We start from the raw sequence: 23,672 nt of genomic DNA, 5'->3' as shown, positions 1-23,672 counted from the left end.
AACTATCAATTTCGCGTATCCCATCGGTGATGTTCTAACGAGAAAACAACCGCGTGTGTATAAATCGATTGGGCGTCGATTTTCACGACGGTTTCTATTAATATCTATGAAGCGAACTTTCTCGTCGTCGGCTAGATTTGTAAATTTTCGGTTTTTCGAATTTTATATAGAATTTTTGTACAGAATAACTCGGATATATTAGGTTTCGCGATATCTTGATCTAAAGAATTTCGAACATGTTCGAACACAGGGTTCTGGAGAGTATCACGATTTTCGAATTAATCGAACAGAATACTTTTCTTCAGATTCTCTGAAGTATTCCCTAAAATTTCGATAATTCGTATCACATTCCTGTAAGACAAAAGTATTATATCGTCCTTTTAGGGAATGTAGCGTAATTAAATGTAGCGTATTCATAAAAAAAATGTATTAGTAAAATTAGGACAGCTCGAAACTTCGTATTCGGGAAAAGTTATAAATTTTTTGGATAATTTTAAATTTCGTCGAAAGAAATGGCGGAAAATTATATCCAGCAGCGATGCAACAATACAGTCGAAGATAAGATAAGCAATTTTTCTCGGTACATTAACTTACAAACCATCGTATGGACGGCGATATCTCGTAATAAATGGTTCGCTCGTGGAAACAGATAAACTCGGAGAAAAGTTGGATCGCGAGAATTACACAGGGATGGAGGGGAGGAAGGGGTTGTTGGAGAGTCTTGTATATTATTGCGAGTCTCATTAAGAAATTCCTGCGAATACGTTTGCACCATCTTCCTTCGAGTTCGTTCGAAACGTGATATCTATCCACTTTATTAGAAAATCCAAGGAGATCCAAGGAGTAAAATTTTAATTCATTTTTAATTTAAATTTCTTTTATTCCGATCAAATCTTGGAAGAAATCTTGGATACGATTTCGTTCAATGGATGGATTTGAGAAATATCCTTTCCGTAAAATTATTATTTAAACAATTCCAAATAACTGTAATAAATTTCAAACTTCGACGAACACCTTGGACAAAGAATTTTTAAAAAAAGAAGAGGAGAAAAATTAAGACGAAATTTTTTATCTATCGGCGCAGCATCATTCAAATTCCGTTTCCCTCTCGCTAATTGAAGAAGAATATCATCGTAGATATTACGCAGATATTCGCGCGGCAAAATATTGACGAAGTTGGCCGAAGAATTTTCCTCGAATTCTTCGTGTTTACTACGAGATACAAACATTAACTCGAGACGAATATTAATTTTCGAGACGCGTCTAATCTTGCATAATCTGCGCGTGATTAAATAGCGCGACGCAGCCTCCCTATTCCTCCTTTCCTCGCCGCCCTTCATCTTTTTGTCTGCAACCGTTGTCGTCTCTTAACCGTTCGTCCCTCTTGCGCCCCAAAGAGAGAAAGAAAGAGGATTCTCGTCGGGATGAAAACGTTTCCAGATCTAAATTTGATTGCGAGGTTTTTCCTTCTTTTTTTTCGTTCCAAATTCGGGGCCTCAAAAGCATAATTGAATAAGTTATTCGTCATTAATGGACGAGAGTGAAAAATTGATTATTGCGCGGATAAAAGTATAATAATTTTATAATAAATTCACATTGCACGAATTGCGGCCATTCGCGTATCACCGGTAATGTTATTCGAGAATCGAATGATAACGAATCCGTGAAGTTTTGACCGATTTTAAAACGAATTTAAGTCGGATCGATATCTCGAGCGTATAAGTACTTCGTTCCAATCATGACAAGAACTCTTAGAAGAGTCGCATATGAGAATTTGGAACGGAACTACCACACGACTTCGCGACTTTTCGACGTTTATATCCCCAACAAGAAATTTACGAAGCACGTGCGCTAATGCTTGCCGATTCATTTTCATACATAAACGCGAAATATTCCCTCCGACTTCAAAGAAAATATCGATCTTCTCTAACCGTTAGCTAATGGCGAACATCTAGCAACATCGCCCGATACAAAGCCATAAATCTTGATTTTCCATTCGGAAGATAAGGAAAATGGATCGAAAAAGTTGTCCTCGATTTCCCGGCGAATTTTCAATGACACCCCTGCAACACCTTTCCTTCGACTATATTTCAAAACCCTGCGGGCATATTTCATAATGCAGCAGAACAATCTCTTACGTTATCGTTGCAAGAAGATCGGTCATTTGTACAGACACAAAATTTCACCATCTTCTTTCTCTCGTGTTCATTATACTCCAGTAATTAACCTCCTTCTCGAAATGTGGCGGTCGATATTTTCCATCCAATCGAAAGATAAATATATCGAAGATGATCGAAATTCGATGAATATTTTTCGAAAGGGATCTACAATCGATTTAATTTTTTCAACGACGCAACGAAATAGGGGATATTTTAACCCTGAAAAAGACGCGATTCCCGATTGCGCCGTTCGTTGGATCGTAGACATTAAAAATCAAGAGGTTAATAAAGGAAAATCGACGAGGCGAGTCGACACCGAGGGGAAAGAAAATATGAATCGTGAAATTTCCACGTATGCGCCGATAATATCCCTCGTTTCGAATTCCACCAATTCCCGTCCCCCCATCAATTTTAACGATTCGATCTCGAAAGGCAGAAATAAAATTGCATGCAATAATAATGGCGGCTCGTGAAAGGGGATCACGAGGAGGAGCAAGGCACTGATTGATACGCGACGAGCGATGCGTATCCACGTTTGCATTAGCGTAGCCGGGATTAAAATTGCGAATAAAATAACAAAGTCGGCGTACAAACGATTTCGTGAACGCCGAGTTCGAATCGATTCCGAATCGATGCGTGAAAAGTGCAAATGATGCGATAGAGGATTTCCAAGCTCTTACCTGGTGACTTAATATTGCGGATTTTACGCGAGGGATACGTGTCAATTACGTGTCGCTGTTTCTTTCGATTCCATCTAATCCGATCTAATGCAGCCTAATATTCAGTTTTAATTTAAAAATCACAAGATTACTTTATCAATGTTTCTTACATTCTTTCCTTTCATTCACGTTCGAATCTCTATTGTGAAACGTCTTTCAAAAATTCTCTCTATTCCTTACTCTCGCATTCTGAATATTGCTTGATAAACCGAGAGATAAAAGCGGGAAACAAGCAATTGCGAGGAGGATAAGGAAGATTTTTCCCTTGGAAAAATAAAATTCTCGCGACTTTTTCGAGTCAAGTTGACGCAAATCCGCGTCAGACGGGCGGAAGCTTCCGTCGAATCGGAGGGCTTCGTTCGACGCCCTCGGTTGCACCCATTAACGAGACTCGTCGCGACTTGCCACGGTCCCCCGACGCACGCTCTCCTCTTTCATCGGTTCTTCCCAACCCTTTCTTTCGACCCGGACGAGTCATAATTTACGCGTCGTCGTCCACGGAACAAGTTACCCCCCCTCCCTCCTCTCCACACGCGAGGATCGATCGGGCGCGACGCAATTTCGTAAAAACGATCCCCCCCCTTCTCTCGCTTGATGGATCGTCGCTTTTTCCCTTCGAGGCCCGCCCGATCGATAACGCGGAGCTCTACGACGACCGACAGGACAGGGCGATTAGAGGAACCGGATGGACGATGGAGGGGGAAGGTAAGGAATCGGTTCGAGGGCCGGTCAAGTGCTGGTTTGAATTACTGGCGAGAGTTTGGGAAGCGTTTTGGGAGTTTCTGGTTTTCCAGTTGGACACTTTTATGATCGAGGTTGATTGATAAATGGGTCGGTAAATGGTTTTGCCGGAGAAATAAAGCTTTTTCTTTTTTTTTTCTTCGATGACACGATGAAAAGGGGAAAGTTAATTTGGTATCTTTAGCGACGAATTATTTATTTTACTTTAGTTTCTCGATAGATTAATTTGGAATAATTTGTGATTAATCGAATGGTCTTGCAAATGCATGTAACACGATGAATATGTTGGAAATAGAAGGAGTAAACGATTAATTAAATTTGAAATATCGGCGATAATATTTTGCTTGGTAGATGCAGACTTATCTTCAATTATTAATTTCCGTTTCATTTAAGTTTCTATAATATAGTTGATATATACGATTAAGAAGAAAAAGAAGAATTAACCATATTTCACACAAGTTCAATATCTCTCGCCCGCTATCCCGAGCTTTAGAACCTTCTAGGAAAGAAACTTTTATGGTCCCTGAATTTTTTATCAATTCTTATTCAAGATATTATTTAAAATATACAAAAAAACGACCGAAAGAGAAAAAAAGATAAGAGGTTTCTTACACCACAGTTATCAAAAATATTTTATAATTCTCGGTACATGTATTTCGCCATTTTAAGGGTATTAAAGTTACCAGCAGTCTAATATGCGATACTTTCATGCGTTCCCTCGCCAAGAAGGCTGGATTTCGCGTCAGTAATATCTGGGAAAGGTCGAAGGTAGCAGAGGCGTATGCAAATGACGCGCGAGGCAGTATATAAAAGCTGACTCTGAATGGGTTTTGTGTTACTTTTGTCATACTCGTATTTCGATAAACCTCGAGCGCGAACGTGCTTCCGTTACGGGCAAATATGTGTTTCCATAGCTCGCGATACGTTTTCCCCTGATTTAACTGGATTTATAAGCCCTCGTTCCCTCGTATATCACATTGATACACGGGAGGAAAAATGTATAAGCACTCTTTACAAAATAAAAAAAAAAAAAGAAAAAAAAAAAGAGAGAGAAAGAGAGAAAAAAAGAAGGGGGGAAATAGAAAAGAATACAACAACGTGGAAATTTATTATTATTATCCTGCAATAATTCATCTCGCCCCGCTGTGTTTCAACGAAAATTCGTCATTATGCGTGTAGGGCGTGTAAAATTGAATTTATATCAGCAATGATAATTTTTATTAATAATCGACATCGCGATAATTGTATTTATATACGAGATATTTATTAATTTCGAATAAATATGATTGTTTTTCTTTTTTTTTTTTTTTTAAATTTTACAATCGATAAATTACACCAGGTGATTTTAAACCAGGATTGAGCGTTATGGAAGTAAATTGTCAATTTATTGCAAACGGTATTATTTGTATTTATTTAATCGAGTAATAAATTATTTTAATACTTGTTTATTTTATCCCGGCATTAATTTGTCTTTGCTAAAAAAATATAAAAAATTGTTTCCTTCTTTATATCTTGGTTTAACCAAGAGATAAAGATCTCGTATGCAATTACGATAAATTATTATTGTTTGTTATTTGTTTTATTTTCTTAGTATTATTTGGAAATCTCCCGAATAAAAGATTTCTCGATATTTCTTAACAAAATCCTTCCTTCGAAATTCGCAAAATGTCAGAATTTGACGAATTTGTTGTCAAAATTTTAATCTCTCGTTTCGAATAGAATCGAAATAGGAGATACTCGAATTAATTAATGTTTCTCTAGATTATCACTGTTGCGCATGTTTACATCGTTCCTCTTATTAATATCCTACCAGACGTACGAATTTAACTGCGAAACCCTGTTCTCCAGTTATCCTTCCTCGCCTCGTTTTTAAAAGATTTCAAATCCACGAAGAGAGACTCTTTTCGTGATGGAAAAATACTTGGTATGAGAGAAAAAAAAAAAAAAAGAAAAAAGAAAAAGAAAGATGTATTCATAGACAATTCTCTTATTTTCCGCGCTTGTTACTTTCCGCTGTTTCTCTTCTGTCTTCCACCCTGTCTAAGTCATACAATTTCCACCACGAAATTAATTATCGCGATACCATTAGCAGTTTCATCGTGATGAAAATGAGATTGAAAGTTCCTTGAAAAATGATGGAAAAAGTAAGGGTCGCATAGAGGTTTCTTAATTAAATTGAATCGCGGCCTCCATTGAATCGTGGATTTGTAAAAATGAAGAGAATTTTCTTTTTTTTATCGAAAAATTTTTCTGAATTGTCGAATAAAGTATGAGGTAATATCGTATAAGGAAAATTTTATTTTATTTTATATAATATAAAAATGTAATTCCGGAAGTTTTAAATTTTGTTCAAGAGGAATTTTTCGAATTTCTAAAGTTAATATTTTATTGAAAGGAACGTCGAATTCTCGAAGTCAATATTTTACTCAAAGGAACGTTGAATCGTGTTAACAGCTTTTGTAACAATAAAGCAGGATCTAAAAGAATTTTTACCACGTTTTATCCGCGATTTTCTCTTTCCTACAATTTTTCGAAAAAGGAAATTTACTTGGAAAATAAAATTTTCATAATAAATTAACAATTGCAAATATTGCAAATTTGTGATTATATCTGCTTCGATGATAATTAATCAGATGTGGTTACAATCTCGAAAAGATCGTAAAGTATTCCCTCGAAAAATAATCGTAATTATCTTTCGTTGCAATTTATTTTAAAAATAAATTTCATTCGCGAATATAAAAAAATAATATGTATAATTGAAAATATTTTTTAATTCATCAATAAAAAATAAATAATTAAGAATTAATTCACGAAGCATCGAGCAATTATCACGCTTGAAAAATTATTTTTAAATTTATAATGTATGATACATCGTTATGCATTTCAGAGAAAATGTTTCATAAAATCCTCTCATATGAACATTAACTCCTCTTAATTGAACGAAAAATCATAACTCGTGACGAGAATTACATAGACTTCTACTTATATGAACAACCTGGTTATATAAATCTGCTCGTCCCCTCTGTCAGCTTCATATAAACGGAATTCTACTGTGTTTCATTACTCCGATATAGCAGTAATATTCTACTAAGGGTCGTAAATCCAATAATTACTCGCAACTCTATAATAACATCTTTCCATGCAAATATGAACCGATAATTCGAGGCTCGACAATTATTTGATTATCGATAACTATAGAGAAATATTGGAAAACGTTAAATTAAATATCAACGATGCTATCCCCAATTTTTCTCTACCTCCATCCTAATTATCTTGATATTAATTAATCTCGATATACAAAATTACGATAAGGACACGTAGGAATAATCAGATAACAAGGGAAATGTAAAAAATAATTTATCGTATACAATTACAATTACGATATTCTACCAAGAACACGTTATATCATGGACGTATCACGGATTTGAGAGTTACAAATTATTTACTCATTAATCATTTTGATGTACAGAATTTTGTAACGAAAAAAAGCGATAATATTCTATTAAATCTAATCTCGTAATTCTATAACAACGTCTTTCCAAATAAATACCAAGATCGTAATTTCGTTTGATCACCAAGAAAAATATGAAAAAACCCAATCTACTTTCACATCCATCCTAATCATCTCGGTACACGGAATTTTGTAGCAAAAATTCCGTGGAAATAATCAATTAAACGGATAACAGGGGAAATCCGAATGCAAAGCTCGGCCACGTAAAGCGTGGTTTATTCAAAAGAGCGGCGAGCCATCGATGAATCAGTCAGCTTTAATTCACGGTAAGCGCTCTCGAACCACTCGGCGTGCCGCTATATAGCCGGCTCGCAATAAATGCAATTTAAAAATGTAAATTTCCCCGCCGGCTACCTATGAGCTTTCTCCCTCCCGCCCACTCTTTCTACCTCTCCTCTTTGTCTTTCACCTTCTCGGCCAGTCCACGACCCTCCAACACCACCTCCTTTTCACGATTTTCTCCGCTTTTGAATTTTCGTGGGATCGAGCGAGCCAAGTTGGGGGAAGGAGAGGAAATTCGACGATTCAACGGCCCAATTAAAATTTAATGTCCGGTGATACGTGGCGGCGAATAATTCCTGCGCCACGATCCCGTTAATACAGCGAATTTTACGCAACGAAATAGATTACACAGGCGGTCCGCGATTAAAAATTATTTTTCCATTTATCAGGATATTTCCCCTTTGTCGCGATACACAGTCGTACATGGTCGTCTAGGTATTCATTGACTGAATACACGGCGCTACACGTGCTTTAAATTTACGATCTCTTTTCGTGTGCGCGACACACGTCCTCTCGTGTCTCTGTATGTGTATTCGCGCGGACGAAACGGGAGAAGGGAAAAAAAAAAAAAAAGAAAAAAAAGTGAGAGAGAGAACGAGGGAATCGGTACTACATAACGACGTGCGCGTACTATGTAACTCGTGAAAATCAGTAAAATGTTTCGGGCCACTTTTCACCTCGTCGTCATGATGCACCGCGGTCCAAGTGCATTTTTTCGACAGTCCCGTAAAAAATGTGCTCTTTGCGCCCCTTCTCGCTATTGTTCGTTCCGTATTTGATTATAGTTGTATCGGTGACGGGATAGATTTCACGGAAAAATTCGAAATTCGTCGTAAAGAATAAAATTGGTTAATCATTTTTTTCTAATTTTAACTATTTTATTACAGTTTTTTCTCACAAAGTTTTATTTTATGTTTAAAATGAAAAATCGACGAAGAGAAAGTCGAAAAAGTAATGTATTTTTTTAAAAGTATAAAAATTAAAAAATTCTTTTATCTTGTAAGAATAATAATCTTTATTACTATTAAGACGTAGTTTAAACTAACCTAACTATTCTACATTTCATATTAATAGAGTAAGAAATAGAATAATAATTATTTTTTCAAAAAATATGTAATTTATATCGTAATATTAAAAGTATTGCGAATTTTAAATATTATCAAAATTGCTTTGCTACGTTAGCTACTGAATGATTACATCCATTAACGTTAATGCATATTCGGCTGTAATAAATATTAAAGCTAGGCCTGCCATTAATTAATATTTAGGATAATATGTATTATCTTTATATTATATACATATATATATAAAAGCATAAATGTATATATTTACGTTTAAAATGTATATTTAATATTTACAATGTAAATTTGGAATATGTATATGAGTGGTTAAGGAACTGTTTTAAATTTAGATGTTAGAGTTTTTGTAATGCTAAATTCTCTATATATTTAATAAGAAGTTTAACTTTTAATTAGCTATAAATTCATAACTAATTACAAATCATACCCATAAATACTAATAACAAGATTTAATTAATATAATACCGGACCCATGTGCGCCTTGAAGATACTATGTGCTCGTAGAAATGTTAATTTCAAACGAGAAAGGGTCAATATAAAGAGCAATATGGAAGCTTAACCCCTCTCAAGGGAATAATAAATATAAATGCATACTTCCGACAGTGAACTTACTTCATCATCGGTTAATTGCGACGTTCAAAATGGCTTTCGCGTTGCTCGATACATATCAACGAAATGTTTTAATATTAATTACATTAATAATTATTACTTAATGCATATAGTTAGTAATAGAAAAAAATACGATGAAAAATAAATTAAAAAGATTTAAGAGAAGTTATTTATCTCCAGCTAAGAACGATGCGAAAATATTTCCAAGTCGCAATACATTTTCGTTAGGTTAACTTCGAAACATGAAAAAGCATCCAACATAGACGAAAGTCATTTCTCAGCCGCACCACGAGAAATCTCATTCGTGTTAAGATTAAATTTCTAACGTGTGAACTCTGCCTCTTACCTTATAATTCATCCCTTCGCGTGTTTGCGTTACTTGCGAATCTGCCAACGTGGGCGAATGGAAGGTTAGGGAGTTGTCGTCGTTGGAACACGCTGATTACAGAAAACCTGTCGCGTTGGCTTATATATTCACAGAATACCTTCTTGCAGCATCAGCTAGTTCGACTTCGATGCTCCTTTTCACCACGATCGTTATTAACTTTAACTTTATTAACTCTAAACGTGTATAGTAATCATGTCACTTTATTCGGAAATTGACGAAACAGACCACGAGAAAACGATTAAATCCCGCCATTTCTACTATTCACGATCGTGACGTCTACTGCGCTAGTCATTTTCGACACTTTGAATTATGATTGAATTTTTAATAGGATATTTGTTTGTATGTAACACATTACCTCGTTATTTCAATTTATCCTATTATATTATTAGAACTTAAAATAAAGCTTAAAATAACTATCCTTCGATCGCATGTCGATTTTCCACACAGTCGTTCGAACTACGTAGTACTTTGCTAGTTATTAATTTCCGCGAATCAGATATCGTGTTTCATTTTTGTCCGCTAGCCAATCGTATAGATCACTATTTTTAGTGATCGTGTACTTTGGACACAGTTGCATATTCCAAGTTAACAAGCGTCGTTATTAATTTTCCATGCGCGCGTATTATAATTTTGGCCTCGACTTAACGTAAAATACATACAAGAAACGACACGATCGACTTGTCGATCCTTGTTGCGACCATTCAGCGTGGAGTGGAACTATCTTCGTTGCGCGCGCAACGCGTGCTGTTGACCCATCGTCATGGCAACCGTGCGACGAGTCTACACTCCAAGGTGGATGGACTGCGACCGAACAGAAGTCAGTGCACGCGCGGACGTCGAGCCGTATGTTTATGTTCTCTTTGTGCGAATTTTTCGTGACGTTTAACTTTCTCGTGTCGTTCGTACCGTCGGTTTATAGTGCTTGTGTTTTTGTATCATTGGACAAGCAGCGAACTGCCGAAAGGGTTTCGTAAGGATCAAAATTCATCGTGGCTAAAGAGATCATGGAGTGACTATTCATCGACTTCTCAAATAAGGTGAGGTATCATATTATATTCATCGATATATTACAGGCATCTCTATCGAATTAGAAAAAGCGATCGCATTTGACGGAATCGTAATTCTGTTGAAAAATATTCGTGCATTAATATCGTTACAAACGTGTATCGTTGACTGACGCTTAGTTGTCAGCCGGTAAAATTGAAACGATAAAACCGATAGGATATTGAGAAACGCTTTCTCGTAATATGGCAGCCGTTGTAAAAAGAACGAAATAGCTTGTGTGCGGATTCAACAACTGATATTATATCGATATTGCGTTCGATAGAATGGTACGATCACATAATATAAAGTTGAGCAAATAGCTATAAAATGCGTCAAAAAAAAGCAAAATGGCTTCCTTCAACTACATATTTAGGCGCGAAAATTTGAATCGGACAATTTTTTCTCGAAATATTATTATAAGAATAAAATATGTGACAATGCATATTTTAATGCTTTTAAACATAAAAATATCGTTTTTACGATATAGTGATGCGTTAGGACACGTTAATGGAAACGAATGTTTCTCAAGTGTTCCAATCTCTGTCAACCGATCGAGTGGTTCGTTCTGCTTTTAGTTTTGAAGATCGCATTAGAAGTGAGTGCGTCGTTTATCAGGTTACGATGAAAGCGGCGTTATCCTCGACCTGAATGCACTTTCGTGATTTTTTTCCCCGTCGTTTCGATTTTGGTTAGGTCGAAAAGCTTTTCACCCGAACTATCGACCCTTTTAAACTCCGCGTTGTTCGCGTAGATGCAACCATTGCTTTTTGTTCGATATTTTAGTGACTTTTAGAAAATTACGTTCCTTTATTGCAGGATGAAAAAATTATCTTCCTTTTTTTTTAATTTTATAGTAATTTAAAAAAATTTTTATTTTATTGGTTCCATTTAGAAAATATTAAAATTTAATAATTAAAATTTTAAAAATGTTTTTAAATCGAACGTAACACAATAATATTAATTAAATGGTGGACAAAATTCCAGCAATTATTTGAGATGAATCATTGCGAAATATATTTCGAAATCATTTAATAAAATTAACGAATATAATAATTTTCAAACTGTTGACAACATTTTAAGAAATTCATCCATCAAATTCAAATTTTAATAGCTGAAATTACTTTCGTTCTCGTTAGAGAAGTCATGAGAAACGAATCGAAAAAAAATGTTATTCATATCTTTTATTTCACTCTAACATACAATATACATATATAATAATTATTTTCCAAATAATATAGATTATTCCACGATTAAAATCTGTAAATTTTGGAATAAAAAGATAACGAATTTTAAAAACTAGAGCTCGACTGTGCAAAGACATCTCTCGCTCTCGCATTATTCGCGGCGTCTCATTTATAAATCAGTACGAAACGCATCTGTTCACAGAAACCAGTCTAAATCGACTTAACCGGAAGTCTTCTCCAAAGCTTCGCGAACTCGCCTATTTCGAGCGATGTAATTTCACCTAAGATCGTTGGAGCGATCCACGGTACACACAAAATGGCGTCTCTGAGACGGGGTTTGCGGCGGTTCGGTTTAAAAGAGCCGGCCAAATTCCACCTCGGCGGAAGCTGCAGACGCCGCTGACTTCCGTTTTAGCCCGCCCGTTTCAAGGTTAACACCGCGAAGACGCGCTCCAGTCCAAATATTTCCCTTTCGAATAAGCTCGCCTCGCCTCTCTGCCGCCTTTGTTTTCGTTCCACCCTTCCCCGTTCAAAGGGATCCGTGACTGCTCAAACTCGGAAGTAGCTCCTTCAGTATTCGGTGCACGATTCCCCGCGTGCATTTGCATCCGGTTCAGAGTCGATTTGTCCATTTACGCGATACGAAACGAGACTACGCCCATCTTTTCTATTTCTCGTTGAAAAACGTGAATCTGGATGAAACGTTTTTTAATATATTCGCGAAGGAATTCTTTTTGTTTGTTTTTAAACAAGAAGTTTTTCTTACGTGGTTTTAATCTTTCTTTTCTTCTATTTTGAAATTAAAATTAGGTATCTTATTATATTAGAAATAGAGTGTAGATTGAATTTGAAATTTGTGCGATGATTTTTGTGTTTATATAAAATAACTTTTAAATTCTTTTTTTGTCTTTCTTACTTTAAGAATTTATAGTATTTAATTAAAGATACGTAGATTGAATTAATACGGTAGCTTTTTAAAATTGTATTTACTATCCCAGCAACAACTTTCCTTGCTTCTTAAAAAAAAAAAAGAAAATTGGGACGTACGTATTTCAGCAATTTTTTTCAATTATGCAAGAATTTGCAAATAGATTTTTCTTCGTTTCATGCGAGTAGCAAAACTTTTCCCTATAATTTTACTCTCTGACGAGGAGTTTAATCCGAATCTCCCCTTTAGAACCAAGTTTTTTTTTTTTAGAACTTGATAATATTATAGCACGGTATACATCGAGTTTAAAACAGTTAGCGAGCTTAGCTATGGAATATCTGGCGTAATAACGAAAGGGCACGTATCCACGAATAATGTTTCGACGCGATGCAGACCTCGTCTATAGTCGCGAAAAGGGTTGCACGTGCAGCAAACACGTGGGGGAGCGATATCGTACTCTTCAAACACGTCAAAGAACATATTTCGTGTTCGAATAGGATAATCAAGCGAGGACTTGTGAGATTTATGCGCCGATGTAAATTCATGCGATAGCTAATACGAGTGTGTGTCGCAACTGGAGAAACTAATAATTATACCACCGCTTGCATGTACAGAGATAATAGAGGGGGTGGGGCACCGTTGTAGAATGCAATTTACAGTAATAGTATCGCGATAAGGAAATCTGATACGATTTGTAATAACGATATCATAGTCAATTACGGAAAATTATTATATTCACTTTATCGATCAGACGACGAATTTTCCTTTGCCGAAAATTAATGGTCAAACTTTTGTTATTTTCCTTACTTTCTTCAAGAAGAAATATATATTTTAATTTTTTTTAGAAAATTAACAAACTCTGCGTCTTTTGTAGGGATTTAAAGTCAGGTCTCTCGCAAAGGAAATGTAAATAAAAACTTTCAAAGTATATTTCAAAAGTACGAAATATTTCAACCTTAAAGAGAATAGTTCGTTTTTTTTTTTTTTGTTTTATTGCAATAGAGTAATGATCAAAAGAGTCGCAGTTAATTGAACACGAGTGCTACTCCCTTTTTCCTTAATTAAATATTCCACTATGCGAGTTTTTCTCGTGTAAATTATACACGTTGCAAAAATTCTTATTTTTTTTTCTTCTTCTTTCGACGTGAAATCTATCGTGTTAATTTTTAGGTAGTTTCGATCATCGTTTCCTTTTTCTTTTTCCCCTTATATGCGTAATTTTCTCGGCACTGTTTATCAAGTTTAAATTTGCACGCATTTGTTTATGTTAAAGTAATTAGGTCAGAATTAATATTGGTTGCGATACGGTAATTGGTCGGGATACTTCGACGTGCTCTCTTCGCGAACTCTTGGGAATAGCGGTGAATATTTCGTAGGAAACGAAACGAATATTAAGAATTGTGAATTTTAAAAAGAGATGGTGAAAAATTCGAAATAATATTCACGAAAGTAAGAAATTAATGATTACGAGGTAGAATATTAAGAAATGAATTATTTCCCTCCCTTTTTTTTTTTTAAATTCACAATGAAAGTTTTAATTATAACTATCCAGAGAATATTTTATATCGAGAGTCGAGAAACAAATTAATCGCTTTATCGTAATACTTAATTTTATTCGCAATGTATTACGTAGAATTCGTTTCGCAAATTTATTATACGAAGAAATTAAACCCGACTCTCGTAGAATATTTTCCGATCAATACTAAAAAATACTACGAAAATTTTATTTGCAACTTTATCGAAAAGAAAGAGAAGGAAGAGAAAAAAAAAAAGAAGAAGAACGTGTTCGATCGGGTGGTCGGATTTTGAGGTCGAGACCATTGTTTGCGATTTTGCAGACACTTTTCTATAGGTTGAATCGTTCGTGAATGTTTTTTTTCTTTATTCTTTTCTTCTGTTTGCCCTCCGATCGGATAGGTGCGCGGAGCTATGCACGGGGATCGAAATTAAGGGTAACTGAGGATCATATTGGGAACGGATGGACGTGGTCGAGAGGGAAGAGTCGGTTCGAATTGGAACCCTTTTGTTCGCGGTGCTGGGTTGTTTTATTAATTGAGATATCCGGGTCACCGAGGATCCCTTTCTTCTTCTGGGTCTAATTGAATCGAAGGTGGTTCCTATCGGGTTAAGTATCGTCTTGGTCATCTTTGACCATCCATTAAACCTCCGACAATAGGAATATCGAGGAATCGGTTAATCGTGATTCGTTTAATTTTTTCGAATATCGATTATTAATCAGGGAAAATTGTTAAGTAAAAATTCGAACAGAAATAAATTTGCTCGAGAATTTAAGTGGTTATCTATTAAACTTTCAAATAATAGGAAAATCGAGGAGGAAAATGGATCGATCCAGTGTTTTAACCCTTCGATTATCGATTTCAACATTAAATCGTTAGATCATAGTATGATATTTACGATTCATAAATAACGGGGATAAACATAGAAGACAGAATTCAATGTGCACAAGCTTTAATTTATTAAAAGCGATGATTTATTTCAGGATAGCAATTCCAATATCTCCCTGTTAATTTCAAATTTAATGTATATTCACATTGTGCGTTATTTTATAAAGTAAGTCAGTTTATTATAATCTTATACGTCGTGTAAAATTGATATTAAATAAACATGCGAGTGAATCCAATAATTCTCTATCCAGAAATTTCTAAAAAAAGCAAAAGCTTCTAAAATCAAGAACAATCAAGTAGAGGTATTTTCGAGTTTCGAGTTGGTCGATTCGATCATAAAACTGTTGAGATAACGTTTCGGAAACATTTGCCTTGGAGGAGGAAATATTTAGCGAGAAAAGCCAGAAGGGTTGATGCTCTCTAGCGCGAAAGATGACGATGAAGAAAAACATCCCTAAATAAATTTCGAACGTACAAGGCAAATTTACACTTTTTTCCATCTCGAACGAATCCATCCATCCATCCGTCCATTCGTTTAAAGCGAAGAAACTATTCTTTCTTTTCGAGGTAAAATGCACACGCGAGCAATATTTATTCGCCCAAAATTTAAATTTTCATTTCTAATCTCCTGCATCTTTTACATGGTTATAAAAAATGAAGGGAGAATTGGCGAAACTCGGGCCTTGTTGTTGTTGATCTCTCGTTACGGTGAAAAATTGCACGACCGGTTTCAAAATTCGTCGATACACCGGAGGGTCGACGTCGTTTATTAAACGATTTCACGGTGGGCCGAGCGGCATCGCGATTTTATAATATCCACGCGGCGGATATATGGACTGAGCCCGCATACGAATACAAATATCGTTGCTTTCGATGGACTTTGTTGGAAAATTCGCTCTCCCAGCGGGGGATCTATCAGATTCGTTAATTTCTGAATTTTTTTTTCACCAGATTTGCGAAATTTCTCTCTCTCTCTCTTTTTTTTTTATTACAGTTTAACGTTTGGTTAATTTTCGAAATAGATTTTTTTATCCTTTAAAAATTTAGTGGCTAATTTTTGAAGTAGATATTTTTTTTTTAAAGAGAGTGGAAATTTTTATTTTTTAAATTCTGTGACGTAGATCGAGGATTTAGGAATTTTTGTGAAATCAGGCTGGTGGATAAATTTTGTATTTTTGTTGCTGGGGGATGCTGTATTGTAAACTGAAATTGAGTTTTCAAGAATGTGTTCAAATGATCGGTGAAGAGTTTAATCACGTTGACGAATTTTCAAATTCAATTTTCTGAAAAAATGGAAAAATTTCATTTTGTCACTCGACATTTTACGTATATCCTCAGTTCAAACGTTATATAAAACGTTCGTTTTTTTTAAACAATTGTATCCTAGATACCTTTAATTTCCTTACAACAATAATTATCTAAGAAAAGAAAGAGAAACAATACACGATACCCAATATGATCTTACCAAACGTAATCAAATATCACATCAAACGTTATCAAACGTAATATTACGCAGGTGGAGAAACGTGAAGGAATTATGAAACGAATTCTTAATCATATTTCTAAAAATAAATTATATATTGCAATTTAATCAACGAAACATCAACAAAACAATCCTTCTTGAAAATACCGATCTCAACGCCATTATCCTATAGCCGCACTGAATCTGAAATTGTGTAACAGATCAACGAGATAATAATTTTCGAACCAAGAACGATTTCATTTTCTCGGCTAGGAAAGGATAAAAAATTCATAAAGCAGCCCTCGCTCTACTAATTAAACTCCCCATCCTCTTTTCCCCCAACTTCGCAACCAAAATAGCAACCCCTCCCTCTCTCTCTCTCTCTCTCTCAGGTTTCTAATTCCTTGGTCTATACTCCAAGTTAGGGAGTAATCGTACCCCGGAGGAAGCACTAAACCGTTTCTCCAAGGTGGAATCCGTTCTTTCGCGCCCGCCTCGATTGAAATTAGAGAAACGAAAGGGGATGCACTCCCCATCGATTCGCAATCGGCGTGAAAGTTGTTTCATCCTCGTTCCCCGGAATCAAAGAGGCGAAGTCGTCTTCCTCGATGTCTCGTTACCGATTCTCTCTCTCTCTCTTCTCTCTTCCTTCTCTCGCCTCTTCTCCCTTTGTCCTTTTTTCACTTCTCTATCGACCATTGTCGACGAGGGGGATGCGAAGGGAGAGCGGGGCGGATGCTTTGGCCGGAAATACGATTTGTCCCGTGCTGAGAACGCTCTCTCTTTCTCTTTCTGTCATCTCGATCGATCACCTTTCTCGATCGACCGGCTGGATCGACTGACGTTTATTTAGACGTAGCTATTATTGGGCTGGTGTTCCTTTCACGCGTGTCGCGATTGGTATGATTAACTCGCGCGATGGCGTTCGAACAGGAAGTGACGAAGCGTTTGGAATTCGAGAGGGAGGAATTCTTTTTAAATATTTTAATAAAATAAGTATCTTTCTTATGTATTTCCTTTTGTTATTAGAGATGAGAAATCAGCAGAAATGTGATGATTATAGCTCTGTATATTGGAAAGATTGGAAATTGCCTTTGAAAGTATCGTGAATTATCCTACAACTTTTGGCGAATAAATAATTCTCGAGATAAAAATGAGATATAAAATTAAAATTCTCATCTGTTTCTTAAATATAAGTAACAGAATGCTCACCGCGCACTTATAATCGCGGTTAGAAGAGCGATGATGAAATTTCTGGTGATTAAGAGACAAGGTATGCGTTGTGGTCAAATCTAATACGTAATGGCAATAGATTACGCAATAGGTAATCGGAATGTAGGAGATAACAAATCAGGCTCTTAAGAACAAAACTTTCCATTATTGGAGGATCAAAAGAATAAATACGTTTATTTATCGCGTCACGCGCATAGAATGTGCGCATATATTTTTTTACTCGCCTTTTTAGCGTGTAATCTAACCTCTATTGCATTTCCATAACTTAACAGTGTTTTAAGAAATAAGAATGTTGTCAAAATGCTGTTATTTATTTTTTAAGCAGACTAACAGCCATATATATTTTTTTTCAACTCGTCGTAAAAATTCAATGCGACAGAGAGTTAAATAAATAATCTTCTGTCTCTTGTGCATGTATGCAAGGAAAGTTTTGCTTTGATAAAAAACAAAAAAAAAGAGGTAACGAAGGTTAAGGGTGTCTCGAACACCTCTCGTACACACAATGTTTTTTAAAAAGTCTCTGACAAAGGATTTCGAAAGACATCTGTCCTGCTGGCTTTTCATACGTCGTTAAGATCGGTTGAAAAGCCTCGAGAGAAGAAAATATATATTGCTCTATTTGAAGAACTCGAGGAGGCTCTTTCGCATTTCGAAAGCATTCTTGTTCCACGAAGAAATTGTCCTCCCCGTACAATGGCATCTTTTCTACCCTTATCATGGTTTACACAAATTTTTTTCCTCCCCCGCCCCCTCGCCTTTTCATACCCTTCTCCTTTATCGAAATACGTGACCAAGTCGCCAATATTGTATAACGAGCAATTAGAATGGAATGGCTTTCGATGGATACAAATTCTTTTCTTTTTTCCTTTTCGTTAATTTCACAATTCCATTGAACGATGTATTAATTATTATTATTATTATTTTTAATAATGTTTCACGCTTATCTCGTCGAACAAAAATCTATTATCTTTTGTGGAAAGTTGAAGTCGGGTGTAGATTTATTATTTTTTATTATTTAAGAATATATAATATTTTGCAATATGAATACGAATTGTTCAATCTAATTCTCCATTACATACTCGTTAAATTTGCATTTTTTTTGGAATGAAAAATTTCCTTTACTTTTTCTTCTTTCTTTTTTTTATCAACCCTTGAGTATCTATACGAACGAAGCGTTTGTCAGAGAAAATCCAATAAATTCGATCCCTGCCTCAAATTAACATTTCAAGATATGATCAACGGGCTGGTAATATTTATAGGAAAGTCTGGATCGGTTCCAATCCCGACAAACTGGCTTCCTTTTTTTTTCCCCCTTTCCCAGATGCCAGATAGGAAATCGTGAAATTATTTCTTTTTTTTTTGCCATCCCCTTTAGAAATTTACGAGGTCGAGCCGAACGAATTCGAAACGAAAACACGCCTCTCCTGTAATGAGAGCAGAGGTCTCCATTATTCCATCGATATATCTCTCGTTTCTCTGCGGATCGATATTTTTACAATCTCCTTGACTCGATCCGATCTTTCGAGATTTTTAACAATTTTCTCTCCTTCCATTTTTATTCAATCCACATTTCCCGCACAAATAATTTCTGGGATAGCAGCTTCGATGATTCCAACCAATCCCAAAATCATTCGAGCACATCCAAAATGTGAAAAAGATCCCAAAATTACCTTTCCCATCTCTTAAATTTTATCCTACACCTCTGGGATAAGCCGTGTTACGATAGGAAAAGAAAAAACAGATGGGAAGTCAGAAGCACCGCCCTTCTCCCCGCAGCACACGTGCTTTTTTCCTTGCTCCAGTGTCCAGTTTCCGTGGGCGAAATAACTGCAAATATTTTCTCAAACGGATCGGCGACGGCCGATTTTTCAAACATATATCTGACCAACCACGCGATGCTCCGCCGTGCTATTTGCAGCGGCCAGTGGAAAAGCTTTAAGCTCGATCTGGCATCGGACCAATTTCGCGTCGATCGCGAACCCCGTACACGTTTCACCGTTACCGACTCGCTTCAGAGGGGGAGGGGGTGGAAATAAAACAGAGGGAGGAGGAGGGGTGGGGAAAAAAAGGAAACGGAGCTCGTGAATAACCCCATCGGCGTGTAATCAGCGCACGGGGAATGTCCAGAGGCGCTTTATTAAACCGATATGAGTTTTTCGGTTTCGATTTGATTTACCCCACCGCGATCTCTGTCCGATGCTTGCCGCATCGACAATATTATCTCTGTTGGAAAAAAAAAAACACTCCACTGCCACGTGCATTCTCCTCCCTTCGAATTAATAGCCTTCCAGCTGGCTACGTCTGCGCGGGATTTTGGATTTTTTGCGGTCGAGGTAATCTTTCCCTCCTTTTCTCTTTTTCTCTCTCGTTTCCCTCTTGTTTGCGGTTTGAAAAGAAAGTAGATATTTAAAATATTTCCGAGTTTTTTGGAAATTTGGAAGTTTTCTTTTTTCGATTCGAAGGTAGCAGCCTCTCTCTTTTTTTTTTGCGTTGAAGAATGTTTTTAAATTTTGTTTATATATATATGGATGTTTTTCAAATTTTCTGCATTTTCTGCTCTTTTGTACGCTTATTTCAAGCCAAGTTCGATGAAATGAGTTTGTTTTGTATCGTATATTTTCGAGGATATTTTTCTTCGTAAAATTTGATTATTCCTTTTACAGAGGCAGTATTTGTGTTTTCGATTTCTCTCGAACGAGGGAAAAAGTACGCGTTTTCCTTTTATTTATTTACTTTTGTTTGTCTGCACTATCGCGTGGTTTTTTTTTCTTTCTTTTTTTTTTTTTTTTTTATTTCCTTGAAAATCGAAATTTTCCGCGTTACGTCAAATTTTATCGAAATTACTTTCATTGCGAGATAGCGAAAGCTTCTTCTTTTTGTACGATACGGGAATTTTATAGTAAATTTTAATATTCCGTTAATGGAACGGGTCACGTTTTAGGTTTCCGAGGATTAGAAGGGGAGATTATTATTATTATTATTATTATTTTTTTTTTATTTCTCATGCTTTTAGTAAAATGTAGATTTCGAGGGATTTGGTCGAGGTTAAAGGAACAATTTCTTTTCACAGCGTATGCGGATTTAAATTCTTTTTTTTCACGTTGAATTAATGCTTCGTTCGTCCGGGTACAAATTAATTGTTTCTCTTTATTTTTATTTTCTGTATTCTGTATAGGAAAAACTTTTTTTTCTACAAATTTACAATCATTAATCAAAAAAAAATATATATATATATATATATATATATATATATATATATATATATATATATATTAAACCTCTTTAATAAGTTTCTTTTAATAAAACTTTAATCCTAATCACGTATATTAAATAAATCAAATAAGATAAAGAAATTATTCTGGCTGAAAGAAACACGGTAGCCTTTGAATCTATTAGATAACAACAGGAATGATAACAGCACGAATAATATTAACGGTTCCGTTTAATTTTATAATTCGATTTAATCGTAATACCTCCTACAATGTCGAAATATCACCGCCTCACTTTCAATCGTAATTAGTCGTTTAATCGAAAGACACCGCGAGAATTCCCTTAAGATAGGGAGATACCGCGATTCGTGCCAGGAATCGCTTTAAAAATCGCCTTCGTAAGCACAACAGGCTATTCCCTTTCATCGTTTCTTCTCGACTCGAGCAAATTTCATTACAAATATATCGATCTTGTATCTTGGAGAATAAATTTCTTTTTCCTTACTCCTTTTTTTCTTCTTTCTCTCATGGAAAATGATACATTAATCGAATCGGTACACGGGGCTGTGTACAAAGATCCTCGTTAATTATTTAACCGTGGCGGCGAGCGAATTCGGCCGGCAGCGGGACTAATTTCAATTGTAATAAGGGGGTTATCCGGCGCGGTGTAGAACAGCGTAATTCGAAGGATGCTAGAGACGGCTAGAGTAAATTTGGACGAGCACGTGCGTCCGCGCAGATGTTGCCCAATGACGGCACGTATAAACTTGGAATTTAGAGTATGATGGAAACAGTCTGGGAATCGGTAGACGGTATCAAGAGCTTGCAGAGCTTGCCTCCGGTGTCATTGCCGCCGTTCTGCTATCCCATCCGGAGTTTAAAGCATACCGTTATATATGTATTTCCGTTGGTTAAATCCATCGTGCTTCCGGTAACAGGGAAATTGATTGCTCTGTAAATTGTTTGAAGCGCGTATTGTGCTTTTTTTTTCTTTTTTTTCTTGCTCTTGGTAGCAACGTTTTAAACAATAGATATTTCGGTAGAGTTTTGCGATATTTTAGATATATTTGGTATTTTGTTAATTGTCTCGATCGACTTAATATTTTGCTATTTGTAAAGATAAATTATTTTTGGATATGGATATTGAATTTTTTTATTTTGGGATTTCGTTTAAAATTTTTATATTTTAGGAAAATTATTTTTGGAAAATTTTTTTTTACTTCTTTGAAATTATATTTTTTTTATAGAACATATATTTTAGGAAGCGTATGTATTTTTTCTTCTTTTTTATCGCACGATTCGACGATTTCAGTTTTCAGTGGTTTTGTATATTTTAGATCTTGGAATAATTTCAATATTTTATCTTCTTCAAATACACGTGTATTTTAGCTATTACACAGTTTGTGTACTTTAAGATTTTTATATATTTCATGCTTCTGAATGTCTTGTATACACGTTCGATACCGTTCAACGAGAAAGTATTTTTCTTTTTTTCTTTTTCGCGATAAATTATTATTTATTAATATTGACGTACCGCTTCCACGATTCTGTTTAACCTATATGCGACGTAACCTATTTTGTGCACATTATTTTTAAACCGGTCGAGCCTGAAATATGCAAAGAGCTATTTTCCTATTCAAGTAAATTTAATTTTTATATACTTGCAAAAATTTAAAATAATTTTTCATACGTTCGCGAAACCGTACAATATATTCCCTTTTCAAATGACAATTTATATTCCAAATTACTCAATAACGAAATATTTCAACTCACTCTCACCATAAATCATCCATATATTCTTTCTCTCTCCCTCAATCAACAATCAAAAACATAGGAAATTATGTATAAAAATAGTTTTGCAAAGATCTGGAAAAATCGGCAAATTTCCAAAAGTATATCCCTCCCTTTTCCTCTAATCCCGATTTTCGGTATCTACCATCTGCTACGGGGGAGGGGATGGATCCTCCTCCCCCTTCCTCCGTGAAAGGTCACGGATAACCGGCCAAAAGGGGGGATGGAGGAAGTAGAACGGATGGGGGTGGCGGAGAGATAAAAAGGGGATTAAGATGCGGATTCCCGCCCCCTCCTCCCCGTTCTTCCGTGTAATTGTAAACTTGTAGCCGGCCATAAATTTCCCTGGGACGGGCGGCGGGGGGCTTACTTTTAAAATTTAGTATTCACGTGTACGCGTTTCGGGGAGAGGGGAGGGGGGATCCATTGTTCTCTCTGGCCGGTTCCTTTTTCGGTAGGGGTCGAAAAAGTAGGCGGAGAGAAAGAGGGAGAGGAGAGGAGAGAAGGGGTAATTCTATCGCGAGGGTTGATGCATTGATAAGAAAAGTTGGTGAAGGCCTTCTTTGTCTCGGCTCCACCCCTTTTTGTCGCGCTCGCGCCACTCTGGAGAACTTTTCGACTCGTCTCGGTTCAACGAGCGTATATATTCCTCTCCAGGATTTTTCCCTCTCTCCTCGTCGTTGTTGTTGTTATTGTTGTTGTTGTTGATAGGAGAGAAATGTTCGTATGGGTTCCCGTTGTTTCATCGGGTTGTTCCAGACGAGGGAGGCCATTTAAATGTCTCCCTTGGTTTGGTTTTAACGAAGAATGTTGAATGGTTTCGAGGAGGAAGGGAAGAAATTCTTTCTTTTAGCAAGTAATATTCCCTTGATACGAATTTTTGAATAATATATATTGTGTGTACGATTTGATTTTTTCTTTTTTAGAA

General features: G+C 35.9%; 2 protein-coding genes across 6 annotated transcripts in view; one reads left to right on the top strand and one right to left on the bottom strand.

Moving 5' to 3' along the window:
• The window catches only part of LOC107993844 (protein lin-37 homolog), an 85,961-nt gene extending 76,208 nt beyond the window's left edge, over window positions 1-9,753 (bottom strand). Inside the window, exon 1 of the mRNA XM_062072332.1 lies at window positions 9,447-9,753. Within this exon, the coding sequence (XP_061928316.1) occupies window positions 9,447-9,458 (12 nt within the window). The 5' untranslated portion in view covers window positions 9,459-9,753. The remainder of the gene's footprint in view (window positions 1-9,446) is intronic.
• LOC107995213 (protein rhomboid-like) overlaps window positions 1-23,672 on the top strand; it is a 162,118-nt gene that overhangs the window by 1,855 nt on the left and 136,591 nt on the right. For 3 of the 5 annotated variants that reach the window (XM_062072328.1, XM_062072322.1, XM_062072320.1), the window contains exon 1: window positions 10,241-10,525. The exons of 1 other annotated variant lie outside the window; for it this stretch is intronic. The gene's annotated coding sequence lies outside the window, so the exon portion shown is untranslated. Of the gene's footprint in view, window positions 1-10,240; window positions 10,526-23,672 lie in introns of those variants that run through there. One more of the 5 variants, XM_062072331.1, reaches the window with a different exon arrangement.

The sequence above is a fragment of the Apis cerana genome, linkage group LG3 (genome assembly GCF_029169275.1).
Source record: "Apis cerana isolate GH-2021 linkage group LG3, AcerK_1.0, whole genome shotgun sequence".
Taxonomy (NCBI): Eukaryota; Metazoa; Arthropoda; class Insecta; order Hymenoptera; family Apidae; genus Apis; species Apis cerana.
Note: the sequence above shows the minus strand (reverse complement) of the source record. Positions and strands in the feature narration are given on the sequence as shown.